The sequence below is a fragment of the Hippocampus bargibanti genome, linkage group LG17 (assembly GCF_051943395.1).
Source record: "Hippocampus bargibanti isolate YZ-2025 linkage group LG17, ASM5194339v1, whole genome shotgun sequence".
NCBI lineage: Eukaryota > Metazoa > Chordata > Actinopteri > Syngnathiformes > Syngnathidae > Hippocampus > Hippocampus bargibanti.
Window position 1 is genome coordinate 895,277 of NC_142750.1, and position 20,765 is coordinate 916,041.

The 20,765-nt window shown below is 40.3% G+C and overlaps 1 protein-coding gene across 12 annotated transcripts in view; it reads right to left on the reverse strand.

Moving 5' to 3' along the window:
* Positions 1-20,765, reverse strand: part of nfixb (nuclear factor I/Xb) — a 99,808-nt gene that overhangs the window by 62,498 nt on the left and 16,545 nt on the right. For 10 of the 12 annotated variants that reach the window (XM_089018307.1, XM_089018305.1, XM_089018297.1 and 7 more), the window contains exon 2: positions 17,661-17,744. In XM_089018307.1, the coding sequence (XP_088874433.1) occupies positions 17,661-17,744 (84 nt within the window). Of the gene's footprint in view, positions 1-9,773; positions 9,810-12,588; positions 12,916-17,660; positions 17,745-20,765 lie in introns of those variants that run through there. The other 2 variants (XM_089018299.1, XM_089018301.1) reach the window with 2 other exon arrangements.

Here is a 20,765-nt window from a genome sequence, read left to right on the forward strand (position 1 = left end):
GCTTCTAGCTAGCTAGCCAGCCATATAGCTCATAGCTAGCAAATGAGAAAAAAAGTCTGGAAAAAAAAGGCGGGGGCACACGCAAATATATATGATTTCAACACAATGGCAGAATGTATTATTTAAAATAACCGTGATAATACTCCTCATTAATATGAATAGTTTTCTGTTCCTCGTGATTGCTAAAAAAAATCCAGCCAAACTATGGGAAGAAAAAAGCAATTTGTCAGGTCCATACGCAAATTTACTGCTAGCTAGCCTGCACACTCCTCATTAGCTTGCACGCTTGCTTTCTGTTGCCTCTCACAGAAGTATATGGATGCTAATGTTAGCATGGGGCGCACACACACACTGTTATCTAGTTTTTTGTTTTGTTTTTTGACTTCAAGATGGCGTCGCAAGACTGTGGCTGCCTTTCCAGCAGCTCCTGTATGTTGTTTTTCTACTTCTTTCTTTCCTTTCCTCACTTTGCTGCTGTGAAGTGTAAATTTCTCCACTGTGAGACCAATAAAAGTACATCCAATCCAATCCAATCCATTTTACGTCCACCGCAAAGACACAAACAACCCCACCCCTCCTCTCCCTCCAAAATAAAATGGTCAACAGACTGCTAGAGCCAAAAAATAACATGTGATGCTACAAATGGTTTCCTGTTGATGTCAAAATGTCTTCAGTCGACACTACTGACTTGCAAAAGTACGCCCCCCCCCCCCCCACAAAAAAAATATCAAAACACTGACTCACATCAAGCTTGATTTTGTATATATTTTTAAAATTCTGCACCTCTAAAAATCCATCACGCGTTGCGCTAAATTGACACTTGAATGCGATTCTTCAATGACGTTTTTTGCATGCGACGTTGCCAATATGCAAATACGCCACCATTCAAATGTCACAAAAACTTGACTTTGGGGGTTGCAGTCATTTTCCTTCGTCACACGTGTTGCTTGAAAACAGCCAGCAAGTATAAATCTTAAAGTGGGAGGAAAAAATAAGACAAAGCGGAACATTTCGTGGTGGGTGAACACCTTGCCTGCTTTTCATGACCCCCCCCCCCCCCCCCCCTTTTACTTGAATTGAACGTGTCTCAATAGGCTACAGGGGCCAAAACAAACAAAACTTACAAGATGACTTACATGAGGTCAATCTCTTTACCTGGAAATGACATCGGGACAACCGCAATTGGATTTAAAGTTTGATTTTTCCACCATGATTTTTTTCCCCCTCCTCGAACTAAAATAACTCGACTGCTTATTTTAAATGTCATACACGACGGACTTCCGGTTTAGCTTCGGGTTATTTAATTTAACTGCGCGTGTACACGCACACAGGTACACCCAACCACTCATGCATGCATAAAAACACACAAAAACCACACCAAAAAAACACAAAACCGCTAAAAGTAATAAAATCAATATGCACTCGTCGTAACTACGCACCGAAATAGTCCGGGCCGCATCACCCCCTCCCCCCCCCACCACCGCAACAACAAAACAATTCTCCAAATTTGCAAACAGCGACACAAAACCCTTTTTTTAATAGCTCATCATCGATTTTTTTTAGATCATATATTTTTTAGATTTAGACTCACCGTTTTTGCAAGCGATTCGTTTGTGTAACGTCGAAGTCAGTTCAGTTCAGTGGGCTGCTTGGTGGAGCCACGCAGGCAACGTGTGCCCAATGTGTGTGTCGCGCAAATGGAATCGCACTTTCGCGTTCGAACGGGAACAGCCGGCGAATGTTCACTCGCTCGCCAAAAGCAGTCGAGTGCCCTCTTTTTGTTAAAAACCGCCACCTCTTAAAAAATACAATTATATATATTTTTTATACATCATATATGTATGTGTGTTTGCATTGCCTCGGAAGGATAACGACGGGGTATGTCAGGTTCAATCGAGGTATGTTACGTCAAACGCACATTCGTCAAAAAATGGTGTATTCAAAGCGTCCGCGAATATTATTCAAAACGCGAGGTAATTTATTTTATTGTAGTTTCCCTCTTTTTTTCTTTCCGTTTTTTTTAAATTCGATGCACGTCTGACCGAGGCACGGGTGCCAATTTAGGATTAACTCTTTCGCCGTGGAGGGGGTCAATAAAACAAAAGTCCGACTACGGTCCTCTTCTCGTTTGATTAATTACATCGTTCGAATTAGTTTTTCGTTGTTCGCAAATTATTATTTTTTTCCTGATAAAATGAAATATAAGTGTGGAAATATGTCGTGATTGGAATTCATTTCACAGCCTTCCATATATGGAAACATCAGTCACGTCTAAATCACATGATTCAATTTTTCACGAGGAGAGTTCCGGAAAGACTTAAAAATATTATTTAAAAAAAACGTAAAATGATGCATTTAGTTCAACAGCAATAACAACAATAACAATGATTACAAATAAACTGTGCCAAATTCTAAAGCAGGCCCGAATAAATGCTTTCAATTGTTTAGTTTTTTTTTGCGGTGGGGTGGGTTGTTTATTTTTAGCTCGCCTTTTCTATTTTAACCTTGACATTATATTGAATCAATTTTCATATCAATTCTCATGAAGTGAAATGTGTGAAACTGTTGTTCATTTCCATAAAATATTCACCAGGGAAACAGATTGAAGGATTCCTGGAGTCATTCATCTTTACGGTCGCCACGACTACTCTGGTTAGTCATCACGTGATTACATTTTAAATAAAGCTTCGAGAACGGCTCGTATACTTATCCCAATTCTGAAAACACACACCTTGCGACGTGTGAAAAATCTGCAAGCAATTGATTGATATGGGAGGACTCCTTTAATGGATTGCAAACATTTATGCTTTCCACGCTTTCCAGAACTATTTGAATCATATTGATAACTGGATGAGTAACAAGAAAACATCTTCTCCTAATCTGAAGCTATTGTTTGGATTCGCGAGCAAGGCAAAGACGTCCTGGCGTGACATCACGAACAAGTGATTTTTTGGACACTTGAAGTCATTTTTCTTGGTGTTTTGCATTTACCTAAAAATATCAGCCTGCGTGTTTTGGCTATTTTAGATGCTATCAAACGTTTTTCTGATGTCACTCAGGAAAGGAAAAAAAAAATGGTGTCGTTGGTTGTCCTTTAACTTTGTCCAGGGTGGCCCACGCACGGTCTGACCGACTGAAGCATCTCAAATTCCTATTTTTAGCCAACTTACTTCTCCATCATCACCCTGACCTTTGACACCTATTATTAAGTGGCAGGTGGCCTCGCCGACAGTCATTAAAAACACCAAACTTTGTTCTGAGGATGCCCTGCTGTCTGATTTGTCTCGCAGGGTTGATCGAAGCAGATGACGGCCATCTTTGTAATTAGCTAAACATTGTTTACATGATGATCAGATGGAGCTTCCAGGTAAGCTAATGTCCACGCATTGCTTGATTCTGCATCACGCCAACAGACCGCCGCTCTCTCGGTCGTGGCTACTGAATGGACTGCGATGTGATTTGTTATGCTAACATTTGCCATTTAAATGTAACGCTTGCGAATGGCGGGGGCGGGGGAAATAAAATACTCCTGGCCGTGAACGAAAAGATCCAAATGCAAATGGTGCCAAAGTGGTTGGTGAACGCCAGCAACTTGAAAAGCCACAGCCAGCTTTTCGCGAGCTTTTCGCGGCGTTTGGCGGCCGTTCATTTTTCGACCGTGTTGAAAAGCAGCTGCGCAATCGCTAAACACATTGCGGCTGACCTGCAACAAAGAAAGGATTCAACATGGCCGATTATTTCTTCAAATGTGATCGCGTTTCAACCAAAAAACAAAGCTAAAGTGTTTAGAAGCTTGGGTGTCCATTTATGGCTAGCCTTTAACTACACGGTGACAAACTTTTATTTCTCTTTTTTTGTTGTTGTCGCAGACCGCTGTGAAGTTTCCCTTCGGGGGCCGTTATGAGGAATAAAATTAACGTTTTGTCATCTCATGGACAAATGGATGGAGGACGACTTTTGAAATGGGTCAACTGGAAGAGTTTGTTCAATTTTAGTGGCCGTAAATGGGGGGTCACAAAACAATTGCGCAATAACATAACATAACATAAAATAACATAGGAAGTACTGATAATATTAATAATAATACATTATTAAGAACATAGATGGTTTGAAAGGGGAGTAAAAGAAGCAATTTTCATAAAACAGGTAAATCCTTCATTAAACCGATATGGTGGGGTGAGATTCAATTTGGATCGTTCGTACAACAGCCTGCTTAGGCAACATAGGATTAGTAAAACTGATGAGGTGATACCAGGGCAAATTGGGCAATCAGGCCAGTCGTTAGTCAGGGCAATAGGAACAATCAGTGGAGCCGCAGGGAGTAGTCCTCTGCTCCCACAAACCTGAGAGCAGGGACGTATCATAGCAGAGTCCGGCATCGCCACGTCTGGACAGTAGGGATATATATATATATATATAGGGCCGATACTACCAGTAAGACTTTAGTTTGCTGACGAAGCATCTTGGATAAGAAGCGAAACGTCCGACACCTTCAAAGAAGTACAGATGATGGCTGAAGAAACCTTTTCATCGATGGACCACTTATTATACATAAAATAAGGTGTATTGTGTGTAGTTTTAAAGCTTATTTAGTAGAAAATTATGTTTTATGGAGACCCGGGAACGGATTATTCTCATTTTAATGATTTCCTATGAGAAATTAATGTTTGCAACACACACTTTTTGCCTTACACACACTTTCTGGGAACCAATTAAGTTCGTAAGCCAAGGTACCACTTTGAAACAAGCAAGACGGCGGCGTCGTTGTCTCCACCTTTGCGCACTCTGTCGGTGTTTGACTGATTTATGAGCGAGCATTAACACCCTATTAGCGCGACTAAAAGACATGACACCTTCTTTTTCCGTGGCGTTGATAGCTACTTAGCGCTCGCCGTCGCTATTGGGCTCCAATCGCACCTCTTAAGTTCAACGTGGGAAAGGATTTTCCCCATTAAAAGTTCCTAACTGTGCGTTCGGCAGTTTGTCCTTACCTGAAATATTAAAACGACTTTGCCCGCTAAAAGCCACTATTTGCTGAATGGCCTATTTGGCGCCATCCGGGAGCAATCAGAGCCATTTTGGGTGACTTTTAAGTGATTTATTAACTCATTGACTGGCAGGCGATGTGCAAAAAGGGGTCCACTCCAGTCACAGGATAAATTTTTCTGTGGGTGAGCAGTGGCAGCCACACACGCCAGCGTTCACTAAACCCACTCATAGAAAGCTAACTAGCCAGCTAATAGCTAGCTAATAGCTAGCTTGCTTGATAGCCAGATATCTAATAGATAGCTCGCGAGCCAGCGACATAGCTAATAATAATAATAATAATAATAATAAATAATAATAATAATAATATTAATGATAAATAATAATAATAATAAATAAGACAATAATAATAAATAAGACGATAATAATATTATTAATAATAATAATAATAATAATAATAATAACAATGATAATAATGATAAAGAATAATAATAATTAATAATAATAATAATAATAATAATTATTATTATTAATTCTTATTATTATTATACATGTCAAGGACACTTTACATTTAAACACATTTAAACACATCGAAAATGTGGCCCCTTTTGCACAAACTTGGGAGACCCCCGCCGGTTAATAAACTACGGACGACTGAAACGAATTTGTCAAACTGATGAAGACAAACAGACGCTAACGGCGCCCTTTGACGCTAACCGCAAAGCCAAATGCAAAACAACAAGCAGCCGCACCAAAGCGACAGACGCCAAATCTCCTTCCCGAATAAAAGCGGCGAGAAAATCAAGCCGGCGAGCTGAGCGCTTTGCAATCAGGCAAATCAAGGGACGACCTCGCACACAATCCAAATGGAGATTTAGTGCCTCCCCCCGCACACCCCCAACTAACAACGAGGGACTGAACAAGGGAGCCACTATTGACTACCCCACCCCCGAGCCCCCCCGCCCCTTCCCTCCATGCCAGTCTGGGAGGCGCCGTGCCAACCTGGTCCGCCGCTGGGCACGCTGCCCCGGTCTTTATGCAAATGCAAACCTCCGCCTCCGTCTGCCCCGCCCCCACTTCTCCAACGACGACTCCGGTCGTTCTTTCCGCGTGGGAAGCGTCTCGGGAATCCGGAATAAAGCCAAACGTGTCGTCGCCGTTGCCTTTGCGGGCATCCAAAACAACCCCCCGGGGGGCAAATATTTCATCGGGGTGTGCTTGCATGTGTCTGCAAGAACCCTCGTCAAGGCTAACGAAACGAAGATTGAAACAAACACCATCGTTGCACTGTTTATTTTTAAATTGTTATTTTAAATTTCATGATTTCCAATACGTTATCTGGCTAGCTACCTAGAGAGCACTTTATTCCAATAAAAACAATAAGTCAAAAATCATCAAAAGAGTAACTACTCAAGAGTCTGGCTAGCGAGCTATCTATTAGCTATCTACATAGCTAGCTAGCTATTTGAGTCAGGAAACACTATCTATCTATCTATCTATCTATCTATCTATCTAAATGGAAGTCTGGAGGTCATGGTCGTAAGTCGAGCCGGTCGTAAGTGTGATGTTACGATATCCAATGCGCGGCGAGGTGTGCGAAGGCGGTAGAAAATTGAATGAGGCCTTCTATTGCGCAAGGGTCCCGATGAGAGGATTTGCCGCCGTTGTCGTCCTCCCCCCCGTCCTCCTCGTCCCCCCCCGGAGGGAGTAATTAGGTTGTAGAGGACAACCGGCGCATTGTTTTCACAGAGGACGGATTGTGCGGGCCAGCAACATACACTGTACGTCCCCTCGCAACAAAAATGCCAAACGCCTTCGGCAGAGCTACGACACGAACGGCCACACGCGCAAACCAAAAAGGCAACGACATTTTTCTGGCAATCAGGTCGCAAGTATTTTGATTTTCCTTTTCTACATTAACCCCATAAATGCCTGAGTGACAGCGTTGTTACGCAACAACCCGACAAACGTCAACTAAAAGGCCTGCACTCGTGTTCATGATAAGAATAATCAATTTCATTCCGACGCGCCTTTCAAAACTCTCAAGGTCACTTTACAGTCACAGGATCGTTCTTTTCTGCGGGTGAGCAGGGGCAGCCACACGCGGCAGCGTTTACTCAACTCGGAACTAACTCAAATAGATAGAAAGCTAGCCAGCTAGCTAATAAACAGCAAATAGATAGGCAGCTGGACAGTTAGCTAACTAGCTAGACAGCCATATAGCTAATAGTTCAACTGCATAGTTCATTTTGTCTCCTTGTTACCAGTTACAAATCAGCAAGATAGCTATATAGCTAATAAATAGCTAGCCAGCCAGCTAGATAACAAATAGCTAGCTTCATATGTTACAATTCCACAAAAAAAGATACACTTAAAGGCTTTCTGATTCTGGTTTTTTTTTCATGCTTGGGTGCCGATACAGTGCTGGCCATGACCTCTGGCAATGTTTTTGTGGTTTTCCACAAGGGGGCAGCACTTTTCTTGTTGCTGCTTTGGGAAGGATAAAGAGTTTGGGTTTCTTTCTTTTTTTTAAAGAGAATTCAGCGTCGCTCGGAGCTTCGATAGAGCTTCAATTTCATCCCGACTAATGTGTAAGCTTTGTAATGAGACGGACAGACGGACAGACAGACGGGGGGGGGGGGTCTACCGTATATAATTTTAGCTGTCGCGGGGGGATAAATATGGGTCAGCCAGCCCAAACGGGCCCCGGCTGAAGTGACCTTGATGAGCCGCCATTGATTTGAAATGACACTTATTGGTCTCGCAGTGGAGAAATTTACATTTTACAGCAGCAGAGTTGTGAAAGGAAAGAAAGAAGTAGAAAACAAAATACAGTATGATTATTATTGTTGTTCTTGTTCTTCTTCTTCTTATTATTATTATTATTAATAATAATAATAATTAGAACATTTATTTATATTCTGTCCATTATTTTATTTGTATATTATTATTATTATTATTATTATTATTATATTTATTTATATTATGTCCATTATTTTATATTATTATTTGAGTTTTAAATATTTTCATTATTTTATTATTTATATTAGTATTTATTTATGTATATTATTTCTATTATTTTATTATTATCATTTATCGTTTTAAATTATTTTATTTTATTATTTATACTAGTATTTATTTATTAATTGATTCATTTATTTATATTATGTCTATTATTTTATTATTATTATTATTATAAATATTAGTATTTATTTATTTATGTCTATTTTTTTAAATAATTTTAAATGTTTTTTATTTTATTATTATTATTATTATTATTATTATTATTAAGAGGAGATGCTTATGTTGAAAATTAGAGTCCCCAAAAGGACGTTTCAGTGGTTTCTTATTGCTCATAATAAGTTTGGGAATGGCAGCGAATTATGATCGGGCAAAGATGGAGACAGCTTTCTTTCCCCCTGGTGTTCCGTACAGAGCTTCCCGGCTTCACTTTCACAGCTAGCAACAACTTTTGGCTTGGGACAATACTTTTAGCTTGAAAGAATGACGCCTAACTTTCACTGTTGTCATAACAAAAAAAGGGAAGGAAGGAAAAGTGGCGAGTGGGGGGGCCTGTGGGGTCTTTGCGGCTTCCCCAGTCAAATGTAAGCACGTGCCTCCTAGTGAACTACAGTTGTCACATACCCGCGCGAGGCCCCGCCCCCTTTCACACAGCGCCGGATGATCCCGTCTTTGGTAAACAAGCACGTGCGGCGCGGCCACCGGCGCCTTGTCCTCAGTCGCCCCCGTCGGATGGGACGTCTCGGCGCTCCAAATACGCACAGAATGGCCGCGCCGTGATGTCGATTTACGATTGCGAAATCCAGGAAAGAACATCCTGTACTGGCGGGCGGGCGGGCGGGCGGCTTATAGCTCGCTTATGAGCAAGCGCTCAAAAATTCTACGCACAATTTCTCTTTTCTGGTACAGGGACCCCTCTTAACGCCCCCCCATATTGTGGGTGCTAACTATTTGGTCTTGCCTCGCATACGATGGCTCAATTATGTCATTTAGCAGTGGTGTGTGTGTTGGGTTGCCGCGGCAACAGCACAACATATCGCCGACAGCAGAACATGGCCGACCGGGCCATGTGGGCAGCGCCGGTTTTGGGCCGAAGTGGCTGGCTATCTATTTGCTGTCTATTAGCTAGCTATCTGGCTGGCTATCTAGCTTGCTACCTATCGCAAAGGATCGCTCAATCGATCGCGAAATATCGCTCAATCGATCGATCGCTCAATCCATCACGAAAGATCGATCGCAAAAGATCACTCAATCTATCATGAAAGATCGCTCAATCGATTGCGAAAGATCGCTCGATCGATCGCGAAAGATTGCTCAATTGATTGCAAGAGATCGCTCGATTGATCGCGAAAGGACGCTCGATCAATCGATCGCAAAAGATCCCTCAATCAATCGCGATAGATTGCTCGATCGATTGCAAAAGATAGCTTGAGATTGCTATTATATATCTCCATAGATCAAGATATATAATAGATATAAAATAAATATTTAATATATATTTCTAAAATATATATCTTAAATATGTTTTTTTATATATATCTATACACAAAATATAAATACTGTAAAAAAAAAGAAATTAAAAAAAATATATACATATAATACGCTATAATAAATATATACATAAAAAATATACAGTTTATACTCCCTACACACACATGCACACACACACATACATAAAACAAAATAAAACCATATTTTAAAATACAAAAAATAAAAATAAAAAAGCAGAGTGCTGCAAATGCTGAATGAATAGGGACAGGACTTACCACGAGGGCATTGTTTAGAAGGTGAGTAGGATAATACTTTAGTGTCGAGAGGGTGTTAAGAGGCGAGGAGAGCAGGGGGGGTCGGCGTCCAGGCGAGCCAGAAAGTGGGGGAGGGAGGAGGGAGGCAGAGGGAAGGAATAAGTTAAAAATGTCGCAGCCATGAAAACAACATCGCAAACGTTACAAAATGGCGTTCTGGCCCACAGCCGACACATTTTTGGGGGGGAAAAGTCACACACACGTTCAACAGAAAAACCGCGCCGTGGCATAAAATGGCCGTCCGTTATGTTGTCCGCCGTCGAAGCTCACTCACACACGCACGCACACGTTCCTGTTTCAATGTTTTTGTGAGACGTATGGGAATAAAATCAGAGTGGTCCTTACAGAAATAGCCATACAAACTCACACACACACACACTGTGATAATTCCCTTCCAGTACGCTTTGCAAGACAGATCAGGCATTTTTAATTAATAATTCAAGAAAAATCAAGCTGAGACGTCAGCATCGACAAATGATTGCATGATGAATGATTGACAGAAGCGACGGCTTGTCGGATGGCGAGGCCGCTTGCTTTGCTGCCGCCTGTGGAATTCAAAAGTGTGTGTGTGTTTGTATGGCTATTTCTGAAATGACCACTCTGATTTTATTCCCATACGTCTCACAAAAACATTGAAACAGGAACGTGTGTATGTATGTGTGTGTGTGTGTGTGTGTGTGTGTGTGTGTGTGTGTGTGTGTCCGTGTGTGCGCGCGCGCAAGGGACATTTATAGTTGGATTTAAAAGAAAGAACATGTGTGTGAATGATGTCATTGCGGCGGAAATATAGAACATGATACGTTTAAGAGACAAATGCATCTCCGAAACACACGTTTAACAGGCAATAAGTATAAAAGTGCAATGGTTGCGTATCTGTTTTCAATCTTCTACGAGCCCCCCCTGGATAACCCTCCCCCCCCCCCCTTCGTCTCACTGAAGCGATTTGTTCTATCTGCTTGAATAAAATTCCCATGAAAAGGGAATGAACATTGGAAAGAGTGGGTGAGCAGCGGCAGCCACAAGCGCCAGCGTTCACTCAACCCTGAAGTAACTTAAATACATAGAAAGCTAGCCCGCTAGCTAATATATAGCTAACACAGTAGATAGCAAGCAAGATAGCTAGCCAGCCATCTAGAGTGCTAATAGATAGCTAGCCAGCCAGCTAGACCACGAATAGATAGCTAATAGATAACTAACAGATAACAAATAAATAGCAAGGTAGCTTGATAGCTAGCTCGATTGTCAGATGTGAGGCAATCTCTTATCGCCAATGGATGCAACAGCTTCGTGTTTGCTTTCAACATTTAGCTTGTGGCAGACGTGCACATTCCACCATGATCCACTGGTGAAAAGGACGCTTTGATCCTCTCCTCCTTCATTTATAGATAGAATAGGTAACTAGCTAGCTGAGAGATATTGATTTGACAGTTAGCTAGCTAGCTGAGAGCTAGATAGAAAGCTAGATAGCTATAGATAGCTAGATAGATAGATAGATAGATAGATAGATAGATAGATAGATAGATAGATAGATAGATAGATAGATAGATAGATAGATAGATAGATAGATAGATAGATAGATAGATAGATAGATAGATAGATATAGATGTATACACACACAAACCAAGCAACTTTGCAGTGTATGTATGTGTGTGTGGGGGAGTGCTTCAAGGCTCATAAATTTCAGCTTGGTGGTTTCTGCGCTAATCTCGGAGGCTAACAAGCAAACCAGAGAGGGAAACCTTCCTCGCAGATGTTAACAAAGCGAGAGTTTGAATTAAATATCTGACGAACAAACCCCTCCCGCCACCGCCTTACTATGCGAGCTGCTTCATAGCAGTCAACCTTGGCTAATAGCTGCTCTTGCTAATGATCACAATTCCCGTAGAAAAGTTGTAGTATGCCGTACATAAAAAAAAATGCTGCTAACACAACAGGAAATGCCGATAGCTTACTTCGCATGCGCACGTTAATGCTTTGAGCAATTTTACTGTACGCAGCGATAAAATTACAAATATATCCAGGATACAACATTGACGATGACTTTAGCTAGTTGGCTTTGACAATAGCAGCGATTAGCGGCAGCGTTGTCATTGGCGACCAGCATTTAGGTTAGACCAACTGGATTTGAGGCAAAATTGTCTATGGAAGATCGGTTTACAATTTTTTTCCTGGATAAAAGTTGTAGAACTCCGTATATTATTTGAAAGGATAAAAAAAACGTATAAAATACGGGAGAAAACGTAGACGTTGACAGGTACGCACATACGCGAACGCGCGCGCACGTACGCTGTTAGTGCAATACAAAATCGTGAACTTGATCGAGTGCACTTCAGATCACGTGTTGCGTTCAATGTCCAAATATGCCAATCAGCACAAGCAGCGTCCCAACTCAAGGAAAACTCAAGATACGAAGAGGATGCAAACCACCGACAGTCAAACTACGTCGAATACACCCGTACGAGCACGCGCGCGCCCACACGCACATCCAAAACTGAAGACACGCCATGTCCACACGCTTTTTTTGCCACGCACACGTCAAAATCCCGCAAAGCGAACGCTGGGTTCTTTTTGCATGAAATGCATATCGAATAAGCGCCATTTTCTGCAAACACCGCAGAATAAAAATAAAAAATGTAAATACGATGAATGTCTCGCGAGAGTATTTTGTGGGAGTTCGACTTTTTTTTTGTCAAATTGAATTTACAAAGCGAGCGAAAGCCAAAGCGGCGTGTAAGAAAATGACGAGAGAGGGAAAAAAACGAGAAAAGTAGTTTACCTGCGTCAAGCAGTACGGGGAGTACATGATGCTTCTTTTTTTGTGTCACACGGAAGAAGTGAAGATCTTCTTTAAATCGGATGGAAGGTGGACGTGGTGCTGCATCGCAATCGCTCGCCGTCCTGTTCCTCTCAATCCACGCCGCGAGTTTACAGTAACCCCGCCTCGAACGCCGCTTACACAAACTTTCAGCGGGTGGAAAAAAGAGAAAAACAACTTTGCCTCCCACCCTCTTTTCGTCTTCGCGGGACTCCCAACGCTTCGTTTTTTCACTTTTTGTATTGGAAGTTGAAAGATCCAGTGGGGAAAAGTTTGTGAAATGACAACAATGTGGTTTGGTGCGTTGGACGTATTCGTCATTGCTTTTCCTTACATGGTGGCGACATTTATTTTAGTTGCGTTCAATGACCCTTCGGAATTGTGATACATATACATACAAACAAAAACAAAAAAACGGTTGACGGTCATTTCTCAACAGAAATTCCTCGACGTCAAATTAACGCCGGTGTGAAATGATCTTCCTTTTTAGAGCATCTGTTTTTTTTAGATTTTGTTTTAGTTTGACCTTATGAATATAATGTAAATACAACAAAATATATTTAAAAATGGACGTCGTACGCAATTTACAAAGTGCTATAATTTACGACTCGGACGTAAAAAATCAGAAAATTAACCCACAATTCAAAAATACTATTAAATATATTACACAATATTATCTCGGTATTAAATTACATTAAATTAAATTACATCAAGTTACATCAAATTACATTAAATTACATTCTGTTACATTAAATTACATTAAATTCAAGTACATTACATTACATTACATTACATTAAATGACATTAAATTAAATTAACCTAGACAAAGGTAGAATCCCCACGCCAGTTGCATATTCTAACCCAAAATTCATAAATACTATTAAATATATTACACATTATGTTATGGGTATTAAATAACATTAAATTAAATTACATCACGTTACATTAAATTACATTAAAGTACATGACATTATATTAAATTACATTAAATTCAAGTACATTACATTAATTTCAATTACATTAAATTAAACGACATTAAATTACACTAAATTAAATTAACCTCGACAAAGTGGCAGATTCTAACCCACAATTCATAAATACTATTAAATATATTACACATTATGTTATTGGTATTAAATGACATAAAATTAAAGTGCATTAAATTATGTTAAATTAAATTAACCTCTACAAAGGTAGAATCCCCCCAGTGCAAATAAAAAAAAAATCTAAAAATGATATTTGCTGGCCAAATAAATATTTGTTAAAAAGTGTTATCAAATGACTTGGTTTGAAAAAATAAACTCACGTATTGGAAGAATAGTTGCACCAGCTGCGAGGCAAATGGGGCCTCATGTGTGCATCGTCAGTCTCAATTTTCACAGTTTATATTATGCGAAGAAATGGATTCATAGGGCGGTGATGCATGATGTCTATTTTGGCTTTTTCCACACACACACAAAAATAAAGTAAAATGTCAAATGTTGTTCTTCAACTGTTCCGTTGCAACCATTTCAGCCGGGCTCGATTTATCACCTTCATTCATTCCTTCATTCATTCATTCATTCATTAATTCCAGGGCATGTGAATAGCTGCATTATTTCATGAAGTGAAGACTATTTCTCCATTGAAGCATTTTTCACCCCGTCTGTCCGTCCGTCTCTCCGTCCGTCCGTCGGGGGGGGGGCCACATCTGCACTTTTCATGTGAAGCCAAGCCAAACAGTCAGCATTCATTTCGCTGCAGGGAAAAATAATGCTAAACGCCCAGCGCAGACGTATAATCAAGCGCTATCAAAATACCGGCGAGGAGAGTGTGTATCCTTTTGTCCTGCACGCAAACAGTAGCCACTGATCCATCCCATAAATAACAAATATGAAATATTTAAAAAAAAAAACAGAGAAAAGAACAGTTCCTCGGATTAACAAAGGGTGGACATTTTGAGTGGGAGGATCGAAGAGAAGCTAATTTGGGGCTTGACATTACTGGAGTCAGACAATAACGACAGGACATCATCTGTACCTGCAAGCGTTATTTCACTTTTCATAACTGATTCATGCAAGTTATGAAATGATTCCGATAGCCACGGAATAAAATCTGACAAATGAGCCCACTTGCATGAAACACGTGTAAGCGTTCCTCAAATGAGCCACGGATGCATCCTGCACTCCATGTGAGTCAATCTCTCATTCAGAAGCACATGCTTGAGCCAGATGCTAACGCTCGCCGGGCCTGTCGCGCATCGGCCTCGTCGCACCGAGCAAATTTTTAGGGTTTGCTCGCTAGCTAGCTCGATAAATGAGCATGGAATATCACAACTTTGATTTGCTTTCGCGGGCCGAGTAAAATGACGTGGCGGGCCAGATTTAGCCCCCGGGCCCGCGACTTTAACACCTGTAATGCAAGGGAATAGCTAGCTAGCTGAATAGAATCGCCCGTTTAGCCCAATGGCATCGCAGGCCGTAATAACAGCACAGCCACAGCTGTCGCTGCAGTGCCAAAGGGGAGAAAGCGAGATGTGCGGTTGCGGCGGCTGCTAGCTTGAGGTCTATCTGGCGTTGCTTTAAGTGGCTCCAAATATAGAAGTCGTGACCAGCCAAATACTCCTGACCGACCGACCGGTCAGAGGATCTGTCCAAAAACACACTTCTCAAGCATATTCAATCGGCAAACGGTCAAGTTTTCTCATTAAATAATAATAATACATTTCATTTCTAAGTGCCTTTCAAAACTTTCAAGGTCACTTTACAGTCACAGGATCAGTTTTTCTGTGTGTGAGCAGCGCCAGCCACACGCGCCAGCATTCACTCAACCCGAAAGTAACTCAAAAAGATAGAAAGCTAGCTAATAGATAGCTAGACTGCTAATATAGATAGATAGCTAGCCAGCTAATATGTTTCCTGACTCAAAAAGCTAGTTAGCTCGCTTTATAGTGAATAGATAGCAAGCTAGATAGAGAGCTAATAGCTAGCTAGCTAATATGTTTCCTGACTCAAATAGCTAGGTAGCTAGCTAGCTATATAGATAGCTAGTCAGCTAATATCCCTGACCGAGAAAGTGACACACAATGCATTTTGGGTACTTTATTTGGTCTGAAAACTTTGTGTTGATGGCAAAATTAGAAGGAAAACATAAATAACGCGATGGTGAATTGTGTGTTTGCACTGAGACTACTATTTGATACTAGTTGACGCAAATTCCCAGCGGACAAATCAGCCCATTTCCAACGGAGCTTGGGCGCCATCTTGTGCATTTTCTGGGACGCTACATTGGAGTCCAGACGGCTCGAATTGATACGGAAGGACTTCTTTTATCGATGGCAAACATTTATGCTTTCCTCTTCAGAACTATTTGAATCATATTCATAACTGGATGAGTAACAAGAAAGCATCTTCTCCCAATCTGAGGCCATTGTTTTAATTCTCGAGCAAGGCAAGACGTCCTGGCGTGATGTCACGAACAAGGGGGCGGGACCTTCTGAAACTCGCCATTTCCGAGCTCATTTTGAAGTCATTTTGATTGGCGTTTTGCATTAGACTAATAATATCAGCCTGCGTGTTTTGGCTATTTTAGATGCTCTCAAACGTTTTTCTGATGCAAGTTAGGAAACAAAAAAAGTGATGTCGCTTGTCCTTTAAAGAAAAGGAACAGTTTTCTGCAGACAGTTTGAAGGGCGCAAGAACCCGAGGAGAGAAGCTCAGTGGAGGCAGAACCCCCCCCCCCCCCACACACACACACACACACACACACACTTACACGACATCCTACCCACATAAAAAAAAGCAGGCGTCCACCTCAATTCCAGCCATCATGCTTCCTCTGTGTAAGGCGGGACACATGATACTCTGTCGAAAAAGTATATTCTCAGGGAGACTTGGCCACCGTTTCAACTCAGTGAAAAAAGAAAATAAAACGCTCCCAAAAATATGTTGGCTAGCATCTCATTAGCCATCGCAAATTCAGTCTTTCAGACTTTCACCTCTCAACCCTGTGACTCCATTTTGGAAAGCAAGCGCTATTATCATCTTTTTAAGTCGCCGTTGTTCTTGTCGTTATTTTCAGGCCAGTCATTTTCATTCGCAGGGGGTGTGCGGCGGGGTTTTTTTTTTTTTTTTTGGTGAAGTTGCAAAGCCCCCCCCCCCACACACACACACACACACACGCTCCCCCCACTCTACTTTTTTTTTTGAACGTGTGTGTGGAAATAATGAATGTAATGGCTTGCAGCTGACTTACAGTGCTGTGAATGACGTTATAATAGTGGCAATTACTGAGAGTTTCAACACCCGCCATTGTCATAACAAAAAATAATGGCTCACAACATCAACAACAATATAATAATAATAATAATAATAATAATAATAATAATAATAAATAATAATAATAAAAATTATAAATAATAATACAAAATATAATAATACATACATATATAAATAAATAATACAAATAATATACAATAATAATAATAAATAATAATCCAATACAAAATATTAGAATAATACAATTCAATAAATACTAATATCAATAATAATAATAAAATAACAGACATAATATAATACATGAATTTATGAATAAATAAATACGAATATAAATAATAAAATACAATAATTTTATATAAATAAATGATAATAATAAAATAATATACATAATATACATAAATAAATACTAATATAAATAATTAAATAATAAAACAAATTTTAAAACATAAATAATAATACAAATAAAATAATGGCCATAATATAAATAAATATAATTAATAATAATAATAATAATTATTATGATAATAATAGACATTATATAAATACATAAATGCTAATATAAATAATTAAATATTAAAAATAATGTAAAAAATAAATTATTATAACATAATAGGCATAATAATAATAATAATAATAATAGACATTATATAAATACATATGTATATGAATAATTAAATATTAAAAATAATTGAAAACTATGAATTATAATTAAAAAATAGACATAGTATAAATTACATTGATAATAATAATAATAATAATAATAATAATAATACCTACCCTGTATGAATCCGCTACAACAAAGCATTCAGGTATCCCATGACCTCTGGAGGGTTCTTCATTCAACAGAAAGCTTTCGGTTGCCTGAAATAAAACCGCAACAGTTATTTCTTCATCAACTGATCGCCATGCAGACATTTGCAAAAGTATCGGGCCACCCTCCATTTATCGTTGACCTCCTGACCTTTTTTTCATCCATTCTGCCATACACTTATAGCTGAATACAGATGTTTGTATGGCAAATGTTATACTCTTGTCTGTTGCGAACATGATGAATTAACCTTATCACATGTCACTCATATAACGCCATTAAAAATGCAGCCCCCTCGCCCCCGGCATTGAAATGTGTGTGTGTGTCACCAGCCTAAGCCCGACGTGCAGTGCAGGCCAGCAGCCCAGCACTGCTTGCAACTTGAATGGCGAGCAAAACGTTTCAGCACACAATACTCCAGCACAAAAGGCATTTCCTGTCGCGGCCATTTCACCTGCGTTGCTTCACTGATTCAGCAAAAATCATTCACACACACACACAAATGTACACTCATGCACACACCAGCCGCCCGTGTACTTGTAAACTATAAATACACTCAAATCTCGGGTGGCCTTCAAAGACATTCATTGGTGGTCGCAGAGTCATGTATCCAACAGAAGTACGTCTGTGTAAGCTGTCAGTCGTACAAGAGTGGTCCATCGATTTCGAAAAGGTTTCTCTGGCCGTTATCTGGACTTCTTTGAAGGTGGCGGACGTTTCGCTTCGCTGAATAGAAAGAGAACTAGCTCCATCACTAGCCAGATGGATCGCTAGCTAGCCGGATCACTACTTAGCTCACTATCTAGCTCTATAGATGAGCATGGCAGATATCTGAATAGAAAGAGACCTAGCTCGATCACGAGCTACCTGGATCGCTAGCTAGCTGACATGAGCGTGGACAACTTTGATTTACTTTCGCGGGCCGAATAAAATGAGGTGGCGGGCCAGATTTGGCCCCCGGGCCTTGACTTGGACATCTGTGTTTTAATGTCCATCTATCTTTGTGACTGCTTTATTCCCTGTATATGACAGCTGTCCATGTTAAGCGCTTTGTTACAACTTCAACTGTTGTTAAAGCGCTATAGAAATCAAGATGTATTGTATTGTATTGTATTGTATTTGATTAGGTGTTAGTTAGCTAGCTAGCCAACTTTGCATGATCATTATTATTGTAATGTCTCTGAAACATACACAAAAACGCGTTCAACGCAGGAACAAATACCTTTTAGGTATGCAGTATCTCAACACTAGCGAGTTATGCTACTTGAATAAACAATATTTTTTTTTTGTCTCAATGGGTATCAAAACAGACATGAGGTCATTTAATCTTTGACATATGCAGAAGCACGCACACACATATGCTAACGACCACGCGGGATCGCACTTGAACAAATACATGAACAGACACAAAGATAAACACACAAGTATAATAAGTACCAGACTTGCGGTTTTGAGAACGAGAGACGCAGGCTATTCATATCCGGCTTGAATGAGAGGTTACGACAACCCTGGCCGGAAGGCCATCTTTTTGTGTCAATTTATTCCGCCGGTCCGGTAAAAAGGGGGTCAAGGCGCTACGTCGCTAACAAGGACTCGAGCGCTAGCTAGCAAGTCAAAATTGGAATGATTTGAGCCATTGTGAAAACATGGCTGGTGGCACAGGGCCTCGCTAGCAAAAGTACTCCGCTTGATAACAAACCACGTCTGCACTCAAAGATAGGGGATAGACTATATGCTCGCGAATTTAATATTTGTGAGGCGAAAAGTTCGTATGCGGAGGTATCACTGTACTCTGGGTGTGTCTTATAGATAGCTAGCTAGCTATTTGCTATCTATTATCCGTCTGGCTGGCTATATACTAGCTGTCTAGCTAGTTATTAACTATATATATATATATATACTGATTATAATGATTATAATGATAATAACGATTAGAATGCTTAGCATAATTATTGTTATCATTGTTATGATCATTGTCATTGTCATTATTGGTTATAATTGTTATGATTATGATTATTATTCTCCTCTCTTGTCATCATCAATTGGTGGGAAAAGACTAGAGGGAAAGCGTTTGAAACCATCCTGCCCACTAAATCGGCTTCTTTGGGCTTTTTTTGTGTTTTTGGGGAAGCTTTTAAAGTGTCCGGTCCAGCTGAGGGATATATTTTACTCGCTCTCTAATCACAGAGTCGCTCCAAAGATGGCAGAGCGGTCATTCCAAGTGCCTGTTTGCGTTAAGAGTTTTAACAGTGAGAAATGACTTGAGGCAGAACAAAATCGGGTTGGAGCGTGCGAAAGACACCAGCGTGCGTGATAAACGAACCGGAAATGTAGATAAACCGCTTTGATTGGCAATTTGGAAAGGAAGAAGTGGTAAAACAAAATACGGGAGTTGCTGTAAAGGCACAAGATGGCGCCGAAGCTCCGTTGGAAATGGGCTGATTTGTCCGCTGATTTTCCAACGGGGCTTGGGCGCCATCTTGTGCATTTTCTAGGCGCTACATTGGAGTCCAGATGGCTCAAATTGATACGGAAGGACTTCTTTCATCGATGGCAAACATTGATGCTTTCCTCTTCAGAACTATTTGAATCCTATTCATAACTGGATGAGTAACAAGAAAGGATTTTTTTTCCGAATCTGAACTCTTTGAAGCCATTGTTTTGATTCTGGAGCAAGGCAGTTTGTGAAGGCGTATCCTGACGTGACGTAACGAACAAGGGGGCGGGACTTTCTGAATCTCGCCAGTTCCGAGCTCATTTTGTGGCAGTCATTTTTCTTGCTGTTTTGCATTTGACTAAAAAATATCAGCCTGCGTGTTTTGGCTATTTTAGATGGTAGAAAACGTTGTTCTGATGTCTGTTAGGAAAAAAAAAATGGTGTCGTCGTCCTCTAATTGCGTCCTCGTTCTTCGCTCGCTAACAAAGCTTCGCGCATCAAAGTATCAAAAGGGGTGGGCCTTGTTTGTCCAAAAAATAAATGAAAGGGGAAATCGACGTTGTGTGAGCACGAGCCAGTGCCCACCCCAGGGAGATATCCTGAGAAAATGTGATATGTTACACCTGCGTGGAAAGGG